Consider the following 22,664-nt stretch of genomic DNA (forward strand, 5'->3'; position numbering starts at 1 on the left):
TTAGGCAGATGGTTCAGAAAACAGCAAGCTTATAGCTCCTGTACTGGTTGACTGGGAATGAAAATCATATTGATGACTGAAGCTAATCAGAATACTAAGACTTGATTCTGATATGGTCATATATGCTTAATGTCCTTAAGGTATCCTTAATACATATATCATTATATCTAATATGAATATATAATTTATATAATATAATTTGCATTAGTTATGTACAGTGATTAAACAAGTCTGAAAAAATATATATCCAGGTATAGTCTATAGATTCTTAGGCCTATAAGATTGTCCTGAGGTTGTCTTTGATGTATGACATTCTCTGAAATAGTCTATGATGCTTGATAAAGATAATGGAGTTAAAATTCCTTGACCCCCATAATAATATATTCTTATCTACTCCTTATATAAAATATCTGTGCTCAATGACACCAGTGAATTCTCAGTTTAACAAAAACTGGTCTTGCCATACATTGTGTTGGGGTCTCCTTTTGTGACCTTTTCTGTAACAAGAGGCATGACATATGGGGAATTTAAGCACATGATTGCCCCTGAGCCTCGTTTTATATTTAATTAACCTGTGTTTGTTATTTGTCTTTCCCATGCACAGTGCTTAGTGGCCTTGAAATACTCAACTAAACTGGGGACCGATTGAGCTCAAGTAAATATATTGACATTTGCATTGGCAGGAGCAAGAGGAACCAGCCATGAAGTCGTTGAAGTTTCTTTTCCGGTGTTAAGTCTTTGAATTTTTCTTTAACTTTTCTACTTACTTTCCTGGTTAATGTGCTAGTCATTACTGGGAGAAATGGTCTCTTTTAACATCTCTAATGCCCACGGATTATTCTAAATTAAATTAATGTGATTCAAAAATTTTAGTAAGATACTTAATATATTATATAAACAAATAGCAGAACCAATATACAAAGGGAAGGTCACAGAGCAAGTGCATCTGAAAATAACCTTGATATCTATGTGCAGATTCACCCTTGGCTGCATTTCTAATCTTTGTCACAAACTTTGTACATCTCTTATAGAGCACAGAACATTCTTTTTGCAGGAACCCAATTCTTAGAACAGATCCAAGGTTTCTTAAGACTCTGTCCAAAGATGAAGTATTTGTTTACAGAATTTATACTTTTGTCACTTAGGGTTCTTACCATAAAAGTATTTGCAAGGACAGTTCACACTTGAAAAAAAGCTTTGGTTGTTGCAGGGTCCATCTCTCTCACATATACCTTACTTTTTTTTTTTTTACATATTTTTCATCAATAACAAGTATTTTTGAGCTCTGACCAAATGCCATTTTCCCAAGAGATCATTAACACTTTCTCCAAATAATATTCTCAGTGTTTGTAATACTTGTTCTAGGATCTAAGATGGGAATGTAAAATTGATAATCATTCTTATCCTTCATGTAGAGTGGAGAAATTAAAGTTTAAGAAAGGCGATTGATCTGGCTAGGATCACACAGTGAATATTCAGGGGAAGAAAGACTGTAACTCAAATCCAAGTGGATCAAAGACCTCCACATAGAACCAGATACACTGAAACTAATAGAAGAAAAAGTGGGGAAGAGCCTCGAACACATAGGTGTTGGGAGCAGCCTCAAGATGGTGGAAGCAGCCTTCATGTTAAAAAGTAATTGTATTCTAGCCTTATGTTAGAAGAAAAGCAATAGCCTTATGTTAGATCAAAGCACCCACGCCTGGGCCTGCACCTGCAGTTCTGCTTGAATTCAATAGATAGAATAAATCTGGTTGTCAGGTCACTGAGTACTGTGGTCAGACACTGGTGGTCAGGTCACTAAGCAATCCATCCTAAGGTTCCCCCAGCCTGGCTGATTTACCCAGCCAATATCCTGGTCATCGAGCCAGGTCCATTCTTTTGTGGTTACCTAGCCCCTCCCCACATTTTGCTTCTACCAGTGTATCTTCTGCCTGAGAAAAATTAAAAATTATCAGCTTAATCAGACTTCTTGACTTGCTGTCTGTTCTTTGCATCTCTTGTCCCCCATTCTCTCCTAGGTGGACCCCAGACCTTGGTTGACTGCTCTGCAGGTCAGGACCCATAGGCACTGGGAAAAATTTCCTGAACAGAATATCAATGGATTATGCTTCAAGATCAAGAATCAACAAATGGGACCTCATAAAATTGCAAACCTTCTGTAAAACAAAGCACACTGTCAATATGACAAAATGGCAAGCAACACATTGGGAAACGATCTTTACCAATCCTACATCTGACCGAGGGCTAATATCTAATATATATATATATATATAACTCAAGAAGTTAGACTCCAGAGAATCAAATAACCCAATTAAAAATGAGGTACAGAGCTAAACACAGAATTCTCAACTGAGGTATATTGAATGGCTGAGAAGCACCTGAAGAAATGTTCAACATCCTTAGTCATCAGGGAAATGTAAATAAAAATAACCCTGAGAGTCTACCTCATACCAGTCAGAAAGGCTAATGTCAAAAAATTCAGGTGACAGCAGATATTAGCAAGGATGTGGAGAAAGAGGAACATTCCTCCATTATTGGTGTGATTGCAGGCAGTACAACCACTCTGGAAATCACTTTGGCTCTTTGGCTGTTCCTCAGAAAACTGGACATGGTATACCTGAGAACCCAGCTATACCACGCCTGGGCACACACCCAAAAGATGCTCCAACATATAACAAGGACACATGCTCCACTATGTCCATAGCAGCCTTATTTATAATACCCAGAAGCTGGAAAGAACCCAGATGTCCTTCAATGGAGGAATGGATACAGAAAATGCGGTACATATACACAGCTACTTTATTGCACAAATATAGTCATGTGAAATATTTAAGTGATTTGCTATGTCTAATATTTTAATAAAACTTCAGTTACAAAATGTTATATTGCATGCCACACACTTTGCAGAGGGAGCAACTTGATTAATCTTCTGGAGAAGGTAAGAAGCCATTTAAGTGCCATTATTTGGATATAAAGTGGATTGTTAATTTGATTTCAGGGACTGAGATGATCTGAAATAAAGGTAGGAAGTAACATTGGGAAAAACATGTCAGTGTTCCTCTTATGTTTGGGAGGTTAGTGAAAGTAACTAATGGAGCAGGGAGTTTAGAATAAGAAATGGGTATTAGGAAGAAGATCTTATGAAAGAGCATTTAGTTGTGGACACCAGAGTTTCTGTGTTTGCTTCATCACTGATATTTTTGCATCTGGACTCCAATATCCTCATGTATAAACCAAGTTCTCACAGAGAATAATAGATAAATCAGATAAGTCAGAACAATTTTGACTCACGTGTTTATGGCTGTAAAATGTTAATATGATCACCTCTTCTGTGCCAGCATTCGCTTCAAAGACTCATCTCCAGTTTCTAATCAGGTTCTACCTCTATGCCATAAACATGCTAAAAGAAATTCTCACCTTGATCACACAAGCTAGATGGAGGGCCCCCTGAAACACACCCCAGTCAGAACAGCTGCAACTGCTACTATGCAACAATGTGGAAGTAGACACTTCAGAATGTGATAGGGCAACGAGGCTTTTATGAAGCAAACTGATTATATCAGAGGACAATGAAGAAAACAGAGAAACAGAAATTGAGTCAGAAACTGAAGAGGAATTGAAGGACAAAGGGATACATCAGAAGGCAGGACCTAGGGGCTGAAAATGGGTGAACTCATTTAATTCTAGCACCCAGGAGGAAGAGGTAGGCAGATTTTTGTGAGTTTGAGGCCAGCCTGTTCTATGAAGTGAGTTTCAGGACAGCCATACCTGTTTAGACAGTGATACCCTGTCTAAAACAAACAAAACCAACACCAACCAAATGGATAACATGGGTCAAGAACCAATGAAGCACACAGTCCCACAACACCCAGAGGAAGCCTGACTCCCAGTTGCTCTAACAGTCCCAGGATCAGAGGTGAGGAGGTGAGGAGGTGAGGAGGCCACAACTGCCCCAACATCCAGAGTAAATGGGAACCGTGGGATCCAGGGATGCAGGAACCCCTGCCCAGCCAGGGCATAGGTTCCTTCCAGTCTGAACCAGTGCCCTTAGCAGACCTTGGGCACTTTCTCTATACCCACTCCTCTAACACCCGGAGGAAGCTCAACTCCCAGGTGCTCTGAAACACGGAGAATCACAGGAGAGACCACAGCATCTGCCCCAACATCCACCCCAAAACCCAGAGTAACTTGGTCCCTCAAGATCCAGGGAGGCAGGAACCCCCACTCAGCCAGTGGCTTGGGATCCTTCCTGTCTGAACCAGTGCCCTGAGAAGACCTTGGGCACTGTTCCACACACAGTTCAACAACACCCTTAGGAATCCCAATTCCCAGGCCCTCTAACAGGCTCAGGATCACAGGATCACAGAGGAAGCTGGACTCCCAGGAGATTGGACACAAATGGGAGCACTGGACCTCTGACATATTCAAGATCACAATTGAGGTCACAACATCTTTCCCAAGACCCAGCATAACTGGAATCCCCACAGGAACCAAGGAAACCCAAACCCCACCAACTAGAGGCATGGGTTCTTTTCAGCTTGCACTTGTGCCTAGAGCACATCCAGGGCTCTGGCTCCCCACCCACTCCTGCAAAACCCCGAGAAAGCTTGACTCCAAGGAGCTCTGACACAACAGGATCTCAGGAAGTTGGTCACATCAGGATTTCAGGATCCCAGAGGCAGCTAGACTCCCATGAGCTCTGACACACCCAGGATCTCAGGATCGCAGGATCCCCAGAATCACAGGATCAGAAAGACAGCTGGACTCTTAGGAGTTCTGACAACTAGGATAACAGGGGGGACAGGCTGCAGTCAGAGATGGCAAGGGCAAGTAGCACTAGAGATAGCCAGATGGCAAGAGGCAAGCACAAGAACATGAGCAACAGAAAACAAGACTTCTTGCCATCGTCAGAATGCAGTTCTCCAATTATATCAAGTCCTGGATACCCTATCGCACTGGCAAAGCAAGATTTGGATTTAAACTCACAACTTATGCTGATGAAAGAAGACTTTAGGAAGGACATAAATAACTCCCTTAAAGCAATACAGGATAACACAGGTAAACAAGCAGAATCCCTTAAAGAGGAAACACAAAAATCCCTCAAAGATTTACAGGAAAACACAACCAAACAGGTGAAGGAATTGAACAAAACCATCCAGGATCTAAAAATGGAAAAAAAAACAATAAAGAAAGCACAAAGGGAGAGAACCCTGGAGATAGAAAACCGAGGAAAGAAATAAGGAGTCATAGATGTAAGCATCACCAACAGAATAAAGGGATAGAAGAAAGAATCTCAGGGGCAGAAGATACCATAGAAAACATTGACACAACTGTCAGAGAAAATGAAAAATGAAAAAACCTCCTAACTCTGAACATCCAGGAAATCTAGGACACAACAAGAAGATCAAACCTAAGGATAATAGGTATAGAAAAGAGCAAAGATTCCAAACTTAAAGGGCCAGTAAATATCTTTAACAAAATTATAGAAAAAACTTCTTTAACCTAAAGAAAGAGATGTCTATGAACATACAAGAAGCCTACAGAACTCCAAATACATTGGACCAGAAAAGAAATTCCTCCCGTCACATAATAGTCAAAACACCAAATGCACAAAACAAAGAAGAATATTAAAAGCAGTAAGGGAAAAAGTCAAGTAACATATAAAGGCAGACCTATCAGAATTACACCAGACTTCTCACCAGAGACTGTGAAAGCCAAAAAATCCTGGGCAGATGTCATACAGATCCGAAGAGAACATAAATGCCAGCCCAGGCTACTATATCCAGGAGAACTCTCAATTAACATAGATGGAGAAACCATCTATGGTTTCCATGACAAAACCGAATTTACACAATATCTTTACAAAATCCAGCCCTACAAAGGATAATAGAAAATTCCAACACAAGGAGGGAAACTACACTCCAGGAAAAGCAAGAAAGTAATCTTCTCTCAAGAAGCCCAAAAGAGATAGTCACACAAAAATAATTCCACCTCTAACAACAAAAATAACAAGAAGCAACAATCACTTTTCCTTAATATCTTTTAACATCAATGGACTCAATTCCCCATTAAAAAGACAGAGTAACAGACTGGATACTTATATAGGACACAGCATTTTGTTGCATCCAGGAAACGCACCTCAGTAAGACAGACACTACCTCAGAGTAAAAGGCTGGAAAAAAATATTTTCAAGTAAACGATCCCAAGAAACAATCTGGAGTAGCCATTCTATTATCGAATAAAATTGACTTTCAACCATAAGTTATCAAAAAAGACAAAGAAGGACACTTTATATTTGTCAAAGGAAAAACTCTACAAGGATGAATACTCAGTTCTGAATATCTATGCTCCAAATGCAAGTTCATCCATATTCATAAAAGGAACTTTACTAAAGTTCAAAGAATATATTGTACCTCACATAATAATAGTGGGAGACTTCAACACACCACTCTCATCAATGAATAGATCATGGAAAGAGAAACTAAACAGAGGCACATTGAAATTAAGAGAAGTTTGAACAAAATGGATTTAACAGATATCTATAGAACATTTCATCCTGAAACAAAAGAATATACCTTCTTCTCGGCACCTCATGGTACCTTCTCCAAAACTGACAGTAAAATTGGTCACAATACAGGCCAAAAAAGATACAGGAAGATTTAAATAATCCCTTGCATCCTATCAGATCGCCACAAACTAAAACTGGTCTTCAATAAAAACAAAAACAACGGGAAGCCGACATACACATGGAAGCTGAACAATGTTCTACTCAATAACTTGGTCAAGGAAGAAATAAAGAAATTAAAGACATTTAAGAATTTAATGAAAATGAAGATGAAAGTGTGGCTGCTTCAGTCCTTCTTAGATGGGGGAACAGAATGCTCGCAGGAGGAAATATGGAGACCACGTATGGAGCAGAAACTGAAGGAAAGGCCATCCAGAGACTGCCACACATGGAGATCCATCCTACTTGCAGTCACCAAACCCAGTCACTATTGGGGATGCTAAGAGGTGCTAACAGGAGTCTGATACAGCTGTCTCCTGAGAGGCTCAGCCACAGAATGACAAATACAGAGGTGGATGCTCACAGTCAGCCATTGAACTGAGAATGGGTTCCCCATTGGAAGAGTTAGAGAAAGGATCGACGGGTTTTGCAACCCCATAAGAACAACAATACCAAGCAACCAGAGCTCCCAGGGACTAAACCACCATCCAAAGAGTACACCTGGACAGACGCATGGCTCCAACAGCATGTGTAGCAGAGGATGGCCTTGTTGGGCACCAATGGGAGGAGAAGCCCTTGGCCCTGCCTAGGCTCAACCCTCCAGTGTAGGGGAATGTCAGGACTGGGAGGCATGAAGGGGTGGGTGGATGGGTGGGGGAACACCCTCATCGAAGAAGGAGGAGGGGATGAGATAGGGGTTTTATGGACAGGAAACTGGGAAAGGGGATAACATTTGAAATGTAAATAAAACATATCCGATAAAAAATTTAAAACATAATTTTTAATATGCCTTATGGCCACTTAGTCTTCTATACAACCAATGACCTTAAAGAGAGCCAATGTGTTTGGTGACTAGAAGACTGCAAGGAGTCTTTGGGGAACATAGCTCAGAGCAGTTGCTCTAATGATGAAACAACAGCTTTTACCTGTGGTTCTGAGGCCTGCAGTCTGGGCTTGATGAGTGGGTGTTGATTAAAATGTTTTCACACCTGGTGATATTCGCGCCACCTCCTAGATCCACTTTCAAAGAAGTGGAAAGGAACAAGTGATAGGCTTAAGGCATGTGATCAGGACCAGTTGCTGTTCTTAGCAAGGGGTACATACTTTTATTTCCCTAAAATATCATATTGTTTCCTTTATTTTACAGATAATATAATTACATCATTTTTTCCTCCCCTTTCCTCTCTCCAAACCCTCAAATATTCTCCTCCTTACTTGCTTTGAAATCCAGGGCCTCTTTCCTCATTAATTGTTCTAACAATTATATGTACATATATAATCATAAATATTACCTGGCTCTATACAATGGTACTTGTATGTATGCTTTCAGGGCTGACCATTTGGTATTGGATAACTAATTGGTGTGCACTTCCCAGGGCAGAATACTTCTGCTATCAGCAGTCCTTAGTTGTCTGTGGTTCTTTGTGCAGTGTTGAGGCCTCACAGGCTTTTTCCCCCATCCACTTTGTCATTTCTATGGTTGTTTAGAGTGATTTGCTAATAGTACTGCTAAGTGAGGACGAGGCTGTGCCAGGAAGGACAGAAGGACAGAAGAGGAAATGATTAAGGTGGCCCTAGGACCTGATAAAGATCAAATGCAGAGGACGAGGTAGTTTTAAAATACAAAAGGGTCAAGCTAGAGAGCAAGATTCTAGGGTTTGCAGTATCAAAAAATAAACATCGTGCCCTAAAGGACAGGGCGAATGAAAAACAACAGTGAAACGCAAAGGGCTCAGAGGACCCAAGTGACTCAAGTACATGTTCAGTGGTTGCCATCACCAACTGCACACTTAGAAGATCTGTCTGGAATACGTGAGGTCAGCAAAGCCTCCCTATTACATTAATGGTGCCTCAAATTTCATTATAAGCACATTGCTAATTAAAACGAAATCATTGTTGTCAGAGGACTAAAGAATGCACTTAATTGTAGAAGAAGGTCCTGAGGAAGGAGATTGAGACAATAAGACAATGGTTGAGATATAAGACAATGGTTCTCAACCTTCTTAGAGCTGTGGCCCTTTAATACAGTTCCTCATGTTGTGGTATCCTATCTCGTCATAAAATTATTTTCCTTGCTACTTTATAACTGAAATTTTGCTACTATCATGGATAATAATGTAAATGTCACTGTTTTTTGGTGGTCTTAGGCAACCCCTGTGCTAAGGCTATTCAATCTCCAAAGAAGTCACAGTTCACAGACTAAGAATCACTGGCATGAAGAGGATATCGCCTGATGTGTCTGGTGTTAGAGTACAAATGGGGCACATTAAGCAGCCTTGTACATGCTGTTGAAGTCCCAGAAAATGGAGAAGGTCATGTGCTCAACACAGGCCTTGTGTAGGATGTGAGAAACTGGGCCAAAAAAAGGACATAGTGTTTTTCAGGGTTGAGGAGTCAGAACAAAATCAGGGGTGGGAGGATGTCGCCAGGTGACAAGCCAAGATAGTGGACTGGCCACATGCAGGCTGGTGATCACATATGTAAACCGATTAAGAGTAACAGATGCTAGGTTTCTCAGCACTGCCTCAGAAAGTTGCAGACAAGTTAAGGGGGGGAGTCAGAACTAGAATGAACTGAACACATTAGTAAAACAGCTTTTCACTATCAATAGGAAGAAATATTTGCACTTGTGTGCAGTTGTCTGTATACTGCATATGCCCCCTACAGTAGTTACTGCAACGCTCTAGCATCGGTGTCCTAGCCCAAACACATATCTAGAGCTCACATCCTGTTTCTTAAACATCCTTGCGCTAATAAAAATAAAAGGACAGTTTTCTTCAGATAATCAAGAAATATGAGAAAAAGAGAGGAAATGTGGGAAACATCTTGTGTCATAAAGCAATGGAGTCTTCAAAGAATGAGGAGATCCTGACAAGAAGGAGGAATTAAAAACGGAAATGTTGTCAAGTGTCGGTGGCACACGCCTTTAATTCCAGCACTTGGGATCCAGAAGCAGGCAGATCTTTGTGAGTTGAAGGCCAATCTGGTCTACAGAGCTAGTTCTGGAACATCCAGGGCTGCACAGAGAAGCTCTGCCTTAAAAACAAGAAATAAATGGAAATAAATGGAAAAAGGAAAGAAGGAAAGAAGGAGGGAGGGGAGGGAGGGAAGAAGGAAGGATGGATGGAAACACCCCTCTCCCATTTTCATTGTTCCTTTAAATGATGACACGTTGATGAAAAGCTACTGTTCCATTACCACCTTTAAAGTACAAATGTTCTGCTCACATCAGATACATTTATTTCAGTTGGTCGCATGCCAGTCTTACATCTTGAGACTTCAATTTATGCAAAACCTCCAATATATATGACAGTGCCAACAATGCCTCACTGGAAGCACTTAAAATATTTAGATGATCATTTATATGTGATCTTTTATTATGTATAATTGTACTCATTTATTCAACTATTTTTTTTATTAACTTGAGTATTTCTTATTTACATTTCGAGTGTTATTCCCTTTCCCGGTTTCCGGGCCAACATCCCCCTAACCCCTCCCCTTCACCTTCTTGATGGGTGTTCCCTCCCCATCCTCCCCCCATTACTGCCCTCCCACCAACAAGAAGCACAGTTAACTGCCCATACCCTGTAAAACATTGTGATAGAGAACACTGGAGTTCCTGCTACAAAAGAGTAGACAACTTGGCCAATGGCTACTCGAATAGTCTGACTGTTTGGCAGATGGTTGCAAATGATTCTTTTAGCCTTTATCTGAATCAAAATTCCAAGGGAATTAAGAAGATAAAATTATTTAGATGCCTAAAAGCAATTACATTTAAATTTTCAGAAAGTGTGCGTTGTAACCCCACCCTTAGCATTCAAGAGGAATAACATTATTCACTAGTGATTTTAACAAACTAAAGTAGCCTATTTCAAAACAGTCTATTTTACTCCTTTATTCCTAGTGTTTGAGCAGAGCCTTACAAGTGGACGTGTGTTCAGTAGATACTTTTTCATTAATTTTGGGTGTTTCACCAAAAGCTGATGTTTGCAGCCCATACATCTTCAAATCCCTTCTTAGTCTATGGATCACCCTACCTTCAACACCCCGGTTAATCTTTTGGTATATCTTAAGCTCAGGTACAGTTAGGGGGAAATGAGGACAGAGAGGAGTGTAATGTGCTTGTTTGTCCTCCAGGGAGAGCTGAGACCTCACGGAAACTCTTGAGGCTGATGATGAGGTTAGGTAAGAAGGGAGGATGGGAAGGGAGTTGGGCAGGAAGTAAAACATAGGGCTTTACTCCTTGTTCTGTGTGAGAGATGGTATGAATGGAGCTCAGAGACACCAGGACTTCCAGAACCTATAGGGTATTGTTCCTGAATGTCCCTTAGCTGGGTCTCTTTGAGCCAGATAGTCTCTGTTCTCCTGAAGCTTCCTCTGCATGTTTCCTCTACATACTCGAGATGTATGCATCTAGGAGGTGATGTGTTCCTAGTGTGTGTGTGTGTCTGTGTGTGTGGTATAGGGTGGGGAGGAGGGGTTACAGCATATTCCTCTTGTTCCTCTCTCAGCACTCACTGAGGTGTTTCTTATCTAGTTCTCATTAAATTACTGTGCCTTGAAACAATGTTCAGGTAGCTTCAGAAAAGGTTCTGATGAACAATGAGGCTGTCATTCTCAGGATGAAGTACACCTCATCTGAATCCTTGAGAGTCAGCAGGAAGATTGTCTATCCAAGGGAAGTGAGTCTGTCTGTCAGGATAGGAGGGTACTACAAAGTAGAAGGAAGAAAGAGAGTACCATTTGCTGATGCAAGAAATTGTCGGAGGAGGCCCAAGAGGGAGCTGGGTATAATCTGTGTCTGCGAGCCTACGTATACAGGATCAGCCCTGACAAGCATAAAGGGCAAACAGGAAGTGTGAGCTGAAACCATCTACAAAAACAGGGAGCATCCAAACAAACCCTGTTACAGGGTCAACAAAAGGCACCCAGACAGCCAGGACTCAAAGAGAAAAACATAGATCCCATCCTATGTGGCATTGCCATGGGTTACACGCTCTTCAGTTGCCTGGTCCTCTGTCTCCTGGTGACAGGTAAGTCCTAGTGTCAGTCCTTACACCTTTGTATTTCCCATAGAACATCCTTCTACAATTCTCTTGGGGATTAAACTTATTTTCTTATTCCCACAGGTCCAGTCAACCCTAAAATTATCCAGAAACCAAAACGTCTGGTGGCAGTCACAGGGAGTGAAAGAATCCTGACGTGCGAACAGCACCTAGGACACAATGCTATGTATTGGTACAGACAAAGTGCTAAGAAGTCCCTAGAGCTCATGTTTTCCTATAGCTATCAAAAACTTATGGACAACCAGACTATCCCAAGTCGCTTCCAACCTCACAATTCAGGGAAAGTGTTAGACCTTCAGATCACAGCCCTGAAGCCTGAAGATGCGGCTACATACTTCTGTGCCAGTAGCCAAGACACAGCCCTGCAAAGCTCTCACTTCTCTGTACACAAACCTCCTTTCCAGGAAACTGCTGATGTAACTGGTCTACCTGTGCCTGGAGACTCAGTTCCGTAGTCCACAGGTCTCAGAACCTCAGACCACAATGCCACCTGCTAGTTAGATGTCGTGCTGCCAGTTCTGGGCCTGTAAGGCAGCAGCATTGAGTTGACTTGAGTCAAACATTGTCTACCATTAAATATGGAACTTACAAGCTCAAATTTAAGTTGTTTCAAGAGTTTGTAGTCCTGAGAAAACGTTTACAGACCACTTAACTGTTCTCACCAATCCTCATCCAATAGGTATCCTTATATGAATTCTCTTTTCAAGAGTCTGTACTTCTGTCCTTATTCTAGCTCTAAGTATGCTCACATTTTTGCTGAGAAATCCCCCCTCTCCCCAAGTGGCTCTTTGAGTTCCTATATCCCAGGATAATCTTTCCTTGTTTGATCTTTACCATTGATTAATTTATTCTCCTCGCTTATGGTCAGGTTCTCAACTCTTGCTTTTCTTTCCCATTGAGGCTTCTAACACTTTCAGGCTTGACTCTGTCCTTCCATCTCTTTAATCTTCATGCTGATGCTTTGTACTCTGTATTGTTAGTTGTGGAGTCTGATGCCTTTGCGGTGTTGCTAACCACAGTAATGACAAAGACACCTCCAGCATTTCTAAGGAAGACTTAATTCTTACCACTTCCTTTGCTGACCGCCACCTTCCCTCTGATTACTCCTTGCAGTGGCCATTTGTCTTGTGCACACCATCAGATCTATCTCTGAGTCAGAATCCTGAACCCTCAGGCGTCTGCTATATGCATGATATTAGGTTTCCTTTCTCCCACAGAGGGCAGTCTGCAGATAGTAGCTGTTGCCACTCACCAAAGCTCTGTCAGACCTGGCCTATGGAAGCATAGGAACTTAGCATGCCTTTCCTCTGCTTCTGATGTGCAGCCACTCAAGCTAGGAGAAACTACATTTCTGCTGTGACCCTACTATGGATAGCTGGCTGATTTTTAGTTGGATGATTTTTAGTCTCCTGAAAGCAGGTGCGTTCTTAGAAATTCTAGAGTTTTCATTTCATATTGAGACAATTGTAAAGTATTCTTTTAATCCTCTTTCTCTTTCCACAGGACACACAGGACCCAACGTCCAACAGTTCCCAAGTCATCAAGTAATAGATATAGGACAGACGGTGATTCTCAGTTGTGACCCAGTTTCTAATCACCTATATTTCTATTGGTATAAACAGATCCTAGGACAGCAGATGGAGTTTCTGGTTTCTTTCTTCGATGGTAAAATTGGGGAGAAGTCTAAATTATTTAAGGATCAGTTTTTAGTTGATAGGCAAAAAAGTTCATATTTCACTCTGAAGATCCAACGCACAACGTTGGAGGACTCAGCCGTGTACTTTTGTGCCAGCAGCTTAGCCACAGCCTTGCAAAAACACAGTCTTCCTGTACACAAACTCTCACATGTCTGCCTCTTTCCTAACACCCTATCCTCCTCAGGAGAAGAAAGTCTACGTGACTATTTTTTTAATTGCAGTTGTTTTTTGAACAGATAAATATCTGAAGTTAAATGGCCAAGATGAATATTTCACGGAGGGAAGACCAGAGGCCATACATATACTGATTTTCTTTAGACACCACAGAATATGATTGGTAAATAATCTTGAGCAAATACTGTCTTATCAAATAACTAAGCAACTCGTAGCATCTTTTTTCTCCATTCTAACTGCATCGCATTAGAAATCTTTTTATTTCTTTTATTGATAGTTGTTTGGATAAAGTATTGTAACTCATAAAGTAGAAGTAGGGTCACTGTTCTGTTGATTCTCATTCCTAGTGACAGAGACTACAACTGTAGTTTCTGTCCATGTATTAATCACATCTGTTAGATAAGAAATACTGTTTTATGAGAAAGATGAGAAGGAAATTGATACTACCACAATACACAATAAGCATCCTGTTAATTCTGAAATGAAACTATGTTTGGCGTTTTGTTTTTGTTTTTGTTTTGTTTGTTTTGGTTTTAGCTCCTTCTACAGGGATGCAAGAAGGTAAACATGAAAAATTGGAATTATGTAGCGTTTCTAAAAATAGATACCATGTGGTCACAAATTTGCTGCTCCATATTGGGAACACGGAAAGGTAGATTTGGATTTGAGTGACCTCAGTCAAGTTTCTGTAATTCCTGAGTGTGGTGATAGGTGGTAATTTGTTGAGTAAATCAGTCACAGTATGAAAAGTAGACGTACCAAAATGAATCAGGGCCATAAGTCAGCAGTTCTCAACCTGTGGGTCACAATGTCTCTGGGAGCAGAATGACCCTCTCACACAGGTTGTCTAAGTCCGTTGGAAAGTACAGATGTTTACATTATGATTCATAACAGTAGCAAATTACAGTTATAAAGTAGTAAAAATTTTATGGTTGAGGTCACCAGAACATGAAGAACTGTCACAGCATTAGGAAGGCTGAAGACCTAAGCTCATAATGAGTAAAGACTGGACCATACTACTGAACAAGGAGCAACCTACAGAAAAGCAGCGCAAAGTTAGAGGAAATTTAGAATCAGTGGTAGAGGCAGAAGACAAGGAACACCAACTTCCTGAGAACCACTGGCTTCATCAGCTCTGAAGTTTATCACCACAAACTTCCTATGTTTGTTACTGTCACAGCTGACCACTACCTTAAACACATGATTACATGGACTTGATGAAAATAAAAACTGTATCATTTAATTCCAATCATATCTGTGATGAGCAATTCCACGCAGACACAGACTTGCTCTATAGGAATGGTGCTTAGATATTCACACCATGTTTCCAAGGAATCCTGCTGCTCTCATGAGTTATAGTAATGGCCTGGATGGTACTTATGCAGGCAGAGTCCAAAAAGTGTGGAACAGGTGGATCAAAGGTTTTCTATTAATCTGAGTCTCTAGAAGATCTTAGATTTATGGCCAATCACCTACCTACAGCAATGGTCTAATTTACATGTTTTCATTTCTGTTTTTCTGTCTCTAATTTTGTTTGGGTAGTGTCACTTTATCTTTCCAGCTTATCTATTCTTTTTCAGATCTATTCTTTTAAGCTTTGTTCATTCTCTTTATAAACAAATATACTGACTGTATATATTAGCAGTCAGTATAACTCAGCTCAGAATTTCTACTTAGATCAGGATTATAGTGTCAGGTTTTCTGATAACATTCATCATTATATCTGCTTTGTTAAAACATTAACTATTTTAAAACCAGTGTCTAGTAACTATAATATCTAAAATTTGAGCCACATTTTTTTTGTCTGTTGTCATGTCTTGGTTTGTGATGATATTATCCTCAATTGAATGCTGGATTACAAGGAAAATTAGAGAGTACTTAAGGCTCTGAATTAATTTCATCTTTCTCTTGACAGGACTGAGATTGTATCTGCTAGGAAGCTGTAAGAGTGGCAGGTCATCTTCATGAAGCTGATATCTGAACTAAGTGCAGCTGGGCTTGGAGGAGTCCTGGGGATGCTAAGTACTGGTCTTAATGGAGTCCTCTGTTTGGAAACTTCTTGAGAATGCCTTTGGCTCTCACAGCTCACTGCCTTTCATGGGCCTTGTGCTTTGTGTGATCTCTCAGGCTGAGTGGGAGTGGGAGCTTGAGTGAGGCTTGTGTTTGCGGACAAAGGCTTTTTCTCTTTTCCTGTGAAATGTGCCTCTGAAGCCAAGCGTGCCTAAAAAAGACAATGGCATCCCTCTTCTAGCAGCACCCAGACAGCCCTTTTTTGCCTTGTGACCTTAGTCAGTCCCAGGATCACCCTCTGCCTGCCTTCTTACTTATTCACTGGGCACCTCCTCGGATGGCGCCTATTGAGAAATCAGTCTGAGATGGGAGAGCCTTGGACAAATGACAATACCCCTCCATGGGTGTCCCTGCTTCTAAGACCTCTGCCACCCACCAGCCCTAGTACACAGCAGAAATGCTAATTCTAAATTATCTTTTCTTGTTTGTGTGCTTTGTTTTCTTTTTACCTTTTTAATTAATTAGTTAATTAATAATTAATTAATTTTTACTCATTCACTTTACATCCTTCTCACTGCCCTCCTCCTGGTCAGCCCCTCCCATAACACTTCCCTCTTTCCTGTCCCCTTCTCATCTGAGTGGGTGGGGCACCCCCTGAGTATCCCCCATCCTGGCATTTCAAGACTCTGCGAGGCTGGTGCGTCCTCTCCTACGGAGGCAGGACAAGGCAGCCCAGCTTGAAGATTGTAGTCCATGGACAAGCAACAACTTTTGTGATAGCCTCCATTCCAGTTGTTCCGGACCCTTATGAAGGCCAAGCTTCACATCTACTACATATGTGTGGGGAGGCCTAGGTTCAGCCCATGCATCTTCTTTGTTTGGTGGTTCAGATTCTGAGAGCCCCAAGGGTCCAGGTTAGTTGACTCTGTTGATCTTCCTGTGTAGTTTCCCTTTGCTTTCCATTGTATTTTGTTTGAATCGTAAAAAGCAGAAAGGGGGTTCGCTGTACTCCGTTGTGAAGAGGGTACAAAAGAATGCAGTGATTGCCTGAGTCTATCTTCGGGCTTCCAATAAGGAGTTTAGTTTTAGTTTTAAACAGAGGACCAGAGGTTTGCATATCTAAATAGTGTCTACCCATCAAATGTGGTCCTTTCCATCACTGTTTTAGCTCCATCCTTCTGAAAAGTATAGTCTGATAACTTGCAAATCTCTTTCTGGGAGAAGTTTCCCTTCTGGTGGACCGTATATATTTCCCAAGAGTCTCATGTCTTGAAGTCCATTGTTTCAGTCTCATGAAAGCCAAAGGGAGATATACAGTGTCTTCTTTGAATGTCTTCACTCCTTCTGGGCATGCCACGTTGACGTTGATTCTGTCCCATAGACTTCTACTTTGAGGTGGAATATATTCCTGAAACAAAAATCAACAGGCTGAAAGTGGGAAAAAAGGTAAGAATGCTTTTCATCCCACTGGCCACAAGGGGGAGCTGTGGCTCCGAGATTCAGACTTCTAAGGGAGGCCTGAGAGAATTCCCTGAGAGGATTAAAAGAAATGTTGACTTATTTATAGCATGGAAAAGTGTGGTCTGCAGAGGCTGTGAATCAGTGCTGTCAGGTGAATGGCTAAACACAGACCTTTTTCTGCACAGAAGTTCCAGCAAATGGCCTGGCTGACTTCTTTTATGTGATCCTGCATGGAATTAGAAAGTAGTTGGAGGTACAAGAACTGGGAACCCACAGGTAGATGCAGGTAGAGAAAGAACACGTCCTTGAAAGCAATATATGAAGCTCTAGGAGCTGGGTTTATGCTTGAGCACAGTCAATTCTAGTCTGATCCAGTCTTGCATGACATGAGCTCCTATGCCCAGCAATGAATGCTGCAGACCAGGGGTTCCTTAGGACATTTGAACCCTAAAATCAGTGACAAATCTATGAGTTAGGCAAAAAAAAAAAAAAAAAAAAAAAGACCAAGACCAAGAATCATTTTCTTTTCCCTCTAAGAACTTCAGTTTATACCATCAAAGAATTAGACTAGCAATGTCTTGTGGCTGCTCACCTGCTGGGTGATCTGCTCCCTTCTTGGAGAAAGAACATTCACACGATGATAGGAAACACCTCTTCTGGGCTTATGTTCTATTAAAATAGCAGCACAGATAATACCAGTATCACAGTCCCATTTGGATACTATTTTCAATTTTTATCTCTATCTATAAATACCCCGGAAACAGGGCTGGCCTGATGCAGACATTTTTGATGCTATCAAGATTCCCAAAGAAAGAAAAACAGGGGGCACTGACTGTCACCCAGAACACAGGTCTAAAACAATGTGTTTTTACTCAAGACTCTATCTCACTTTTAACACATTTGGAATTTTCCTTGCTTTATGGAAATCCAAGAATGTCATAAAATTACATTTTCTATGTGCCGTTGCTAGGCATCCTGAGGAAGCTCTAGGATATCTTCCCGCACCACTATATCTATTCCTCCACACCAAGCAAAGTGGGCGTCTAGCCAATTCATTTAACTGGAAAATGATCCCCTTTTCTCCAAAGGTTAATTACGTAGCTCATCTTAGAACAAAGCAAAGAAATACACTGAAGATCGCCAACTCAATTTTCTAAGCTGAAATTTTAACTCTCTTTCCGTGTCATGAGAGAGTTTCAAAGTCCTCTGAGAATTATGAACATCAGAAAAGGCAAATACGTGCATATCTAACCTCAAAATTCAAATTTAATAGCAAGAAGCTATCATTTAGTGCATGGAAATTTGGAATTTTTTGGATTGTTCTCTCAAGCACTCAATTAAAATATCTACAACTTTCTTCCAATACGGAAAGTCAGGTAAAAAAATACAATCATTTTTTAAAGTTAACCAAAATGCTTATATACCATATTATTACAAATAAATTTCAATACCTGTTCTTTTCAAGAAACTAGATTACTGGGGGATCTGTACAATAGTATAAATAACATGTGTTTGTTGTGAAAGGTTGGAAAGTAACTGATATTTGTAAGGGTAAGTGGAGAAAAGCCAGTAATACAATGTCTCCTTTGGCTTGCTCTGATTTTTTTTTTTTTTTTTTTTTTGGAAAACTGGTTGATACACCTCCTGGCACATTAATTAGTGTGCATGTTGACTTTTTTTTTTTTTTGCTACTGAGAATATTGGTCGTTCTCTTCTAGGTCAGTGCCACTGTCATCTGCCCTGCTCTGAGCAGAACAGAACCAGGCTGCCTTGTTTCTTGTTCTGTAGGAGATGTGAGAAACAGTTTAAACACAGAGAGGTGGAACACCTGTGACAATGACATCTCCATGGGTTCCTGTGCCACACTAACCATAGGTGACAGGGCTGGCTGTGAGACTCTCTTTACCCTGATCTGCCAGAGCACTGTTCCCTGATTTCTCAGGGAATTTCTTCTGGTGGAAGTTATCCAAGGCAGAAGCAACAGTGGGAGTTTTGGTCCAAGGTGGGCGATTTCATATATAACAGATGAACATGTATGCTTCTCCCACTGAGACACACACTCTCCAGCATGACCAGATAGAAGGAGCTTAAAGAAAACCAAATTCAGATTCAGTGACAAAATAAGGACCTGGCTGCCAGTCAGTCCACTTCCTGCTTTCTCTGGTTCTTCTCCAGCATCTGCCTCATCCCATGGCTCCTAGACATTTCTACTTTTAGGAGACAGCCAAGCTAAAAATGCTCCATTTTCAACCCCTTTGCTTTCCTTACTGAAGTCTGGCCCTAGCTAGGGATGGCAGAGTCAGCTCGGGGTTCTCTGTTTAGGCCGCCTTCTCTCCAGCCTGGCTAGAGCTCTCAGGAAGGAAATTCTACACCACTATTTGTTTCTGCCTATTTTCTTCAGGCAAAAATTATAGCATATTTAAAAAGTCTTTAAAAATTCTTTTTCAGGATTTGGAACTAGCATTGCTTCCTGTAAAGAAAGTCTCCTTAGGTCAGGGTCATGTCAACATCATTTCTAGGCATTGCTCACCTGATTGTGTCAAGAATATTTGCAGAAAATAGTAGGATAGATAATTACTTTAGATAGACTTCAGGGGTTCTCACTGTATTTGCATGGTCATGATTCCCATTGTGACGCGTCCTTTACAATGTTCTCCCACCCATCTCTTCTTTGTTTCCTTTTTTTTTCTTATCTTCTTTCTTTTCTCTCTCCTCTACCTTGCTTTCTCCACCAAACTTTCTCCCTCCCCCTTTCCCTCCTCCTGTCCTTACTTTCCTCCCTCCCTGTCTTCCTTCCTTTCTCTTTTTTGTCCTTCTTCTTCTTGTATCTCTTACTCCCTCCTTTGAAACCCCTCACATGTAAGCATGTGAGACAATCAAGTAGTCTGTGCTAAGGGCATTAATTAATGCTTGCAGAATTTTTTAAATTATTGACTTTAGCCTGCTATTTTGCAGATGAAAAATTGGGTTGCTATATAAAGTGCTTAAAAGTGAATTTCTGATTTCCATATAACATGACCTTTATAGCCTTGACCCACAGGTAATTTATATATTCCTTAAAATTGTTTTTGTGAGATAGGTCCTTGCTCTTGAACTCTGGTTGGCTTGGTATTTACATTATGGCCCAAGTTGACCTTGAACTCTGTGATCTTCCTGTTTCAGCCTTCTGAGTCCTGGGATTACAAGAATTAAGACCCCACACCTATATCCAGTTCTTTTTACTCCCTTCAGAATATTGATGTCCTAGAATGAGATTATTCTTGCTTTGGACTATGTTGGTATTTAATGTCTGAAAGAAGTAAGTCCCATTTTTCCCTTCCAGGAAGGCTTGTAATTATTCTTATTTCCTTCACTAATGTAGTCTTATGTTCTTTCTGTGTTCAGTAAAACACACATGTACCACCTGTGTTTGCTGTTGATAGTTTTACCAAAATTTTTCTGTTTGTCTCTTACTGTCTATGTCTCTTGTTTCACTCTGCCTCTATCTCTGTCTCTCTGTCTCTATCTCTGTCTCTGTCTCACTCAGGCTGCTTCTGTTTTTCTCTTTTTCTCTCCCTTCCTCCCTCCCTCCCTTTTCTCTCTGTCTCTGTCTCTGTCTGTCTCTCTGTCTCTCTGTCTCTCTGTCTCTGTCTCTCTGTGTGTGTGTGTGTGTGTGCGCGCGCGTGCGCGCACACACACACACACACACACACACACACACACACACACACATATGCCTGTATTTGTGAACCAAGTACCTTTCTGGCCCTGGTGGTAGACAGACAAATCTCATGTCAACTATAGTGGGCCCTACCACCCGGTCTGATAGCTGCAGTAGAGCTCTGAGGTAGGACTTCTCTGCCCTGCCTTGACCCAACCATGAGCTATAGGCTCCTAAGCTGCGTGGCCTTCTGCCTCTTGGGAGTAGGTGAGTAGTTGAGTTCCTAATCAAGAATATATGATCCTGTATGAATCCTTTGAGCATGCCTACTTCTGAAATTGTACTGAACTCTGATTTTTTCCCACAGGCCCTTTGGAGACGGCTGTTTTCCAGACTCCAAAGCATCGTGTCGCACAGGTGGGAAATGAAGTGTTCTTCAAGTGTGAACAGACTCTGGGCCACGATACTATGTACTGGTACAAGCAAGACTCTAAGCAATTGCTGAAGGTTATGTTTAGCTACAACAATAAGCAACCCATTTTAAATGAAACGGCTTCAAGTCGCTTCTTGCCTCAGTCTCCAGATAAAGCTCATTTGAATCTTCGTATCAAGTCTGTAGAGCCGGATGACTCTGCTGTGTATCTCTGTGCCAGCAGTTAAGACACAGTTGTGCACAGTCACTGTTTCCCTGTGCACAAACCCAGCCAGCCAGGAAGCAGTGCGGGCCAAGTGCTAGCCCACACCTGAGGCTCACGCCCAGTGCTTTTGAAGCATTAGTGGTATTTCAGTTTGAAGTCCAGCCTCCTATGATAATACAGGAGGTGAACCAATTCTGTGTTTTATGCACAGATGAATCTCACAGAATTCTGCAGATTAGCCAGAATGGTAGTTCACATCATAGTCACCCAAGTAGCTAAGCTTTGCCAACAGTGAATGACCTTGGAGATTTTAACTGCTGAGAGAAGACACTGCTTGTTAATTTCGGCTGTGTGTATGTTGCCTGTAACATAAGGATCAAAGGCAGATGGTTTCTACATATAAGGAATATGATACTAAAGGACCCGGCAAAGTAACTGGTTCTAAGCCTTCATGGGAAATTCAGATTATCACTGAGATTTTGTTTTAAGAAAAAGTATCTGGAGAAACATGAATGCCCATGGCCCTAGAAAAGAAAAGGTGAAGGAGAAATCATTTGAGTCAGGCTTGTACAGGCTTACCACCATTCTGTTACCTTTCAACCATCTCCGAAAACAGACAGCAGTGAATGCCGGAGGATAGTTTGGGAGACAGAAGGACTTTAGCTGCAAATGCCCATGCACTAGTTAATTGTTGAGCCTACTGATGTGACATAATACTGGTGGGAGCGCTGCACAAATGGTCCTTGCACCCACAGATTTGTAGAACAACCAGAAATGATAAGCACACACAATTGTCTTCTCAGAAAAATGGACATAAAGGCTGCTCTTCCATCGAGAAAGCTGGAAATTGGAGGAAATTAATATCCCGGTGATCTGTATTGTCTGTTAGGCCAGGTTGTATCAAACTTCTACAACTAAGACTGGAGGTAACTAGTAATCTAAACGATCCTGACATTACCTATACAGCCAGGGACTTCCACAATCTCCCCCAACCAGGATGAGAAGTACCTAATAGTCTAAATGACCCTTACATTATCTGCAAAGCCGGAGGCTTCCCCATGCTTCCACAGCTAGGACCAGAGGTTGGTTAATAATAGCCCATATGCTATCTGTATGACCAAGACCTGGACAGGTTCTTCTTTAGGCTCTTAAGCTAGTACAGGTAGAACCCATCTTCCTGGAAGAAACGGCATGATCCCGGGTTAAGTTTCATTGTAATTATGTTTCCTGTGCACTTTCCCTAGATTATAC

The 22,664-nt window shown here is 41.2% G+C and overlaps 2 gene segments (V, D, J or C); both read left to right on the top strand.

Annotated features, from left to right (window-relative positions):
* Positions 1-11,711: 11,711 nt before the first annotated feature.
* On the top strand, positions 11,712-12,248 carry LOC116904274. The segment is given in 2 exon segments: positions 11,712-11,760; positions 11,857-12,248. Coding segments are annotated over 2 exon segments (441 nt in total).
* An 8,582-nt stretch (positions 12,249-20,830) lies between these two features.
* Positions 20,831-21,462, top strand: LOC116902701. The segment is given in 2 exon segments: positions 20,831-21,042; positions 21,143-21,462. Coding segments are annotated over 2 exon segments (342 nt in total).
* Positions 21,463-22,664: the final 1,202 nt, after the last annotated feature.

Source organism: Rattus rattus, chromosome 6, assembly GCF_011064425.1.
Source record: "Rattus rattus isolate New Zealand chromosome 6, Rrattus_CSIRO_v1, whole genome shotgun sequence".
Classification (NCBI taxonomy): Eukaryota; Metazoa; Chordata; class Mammalia; order Rodentia; family Muridae; genus Rattus; species Rattus rattus.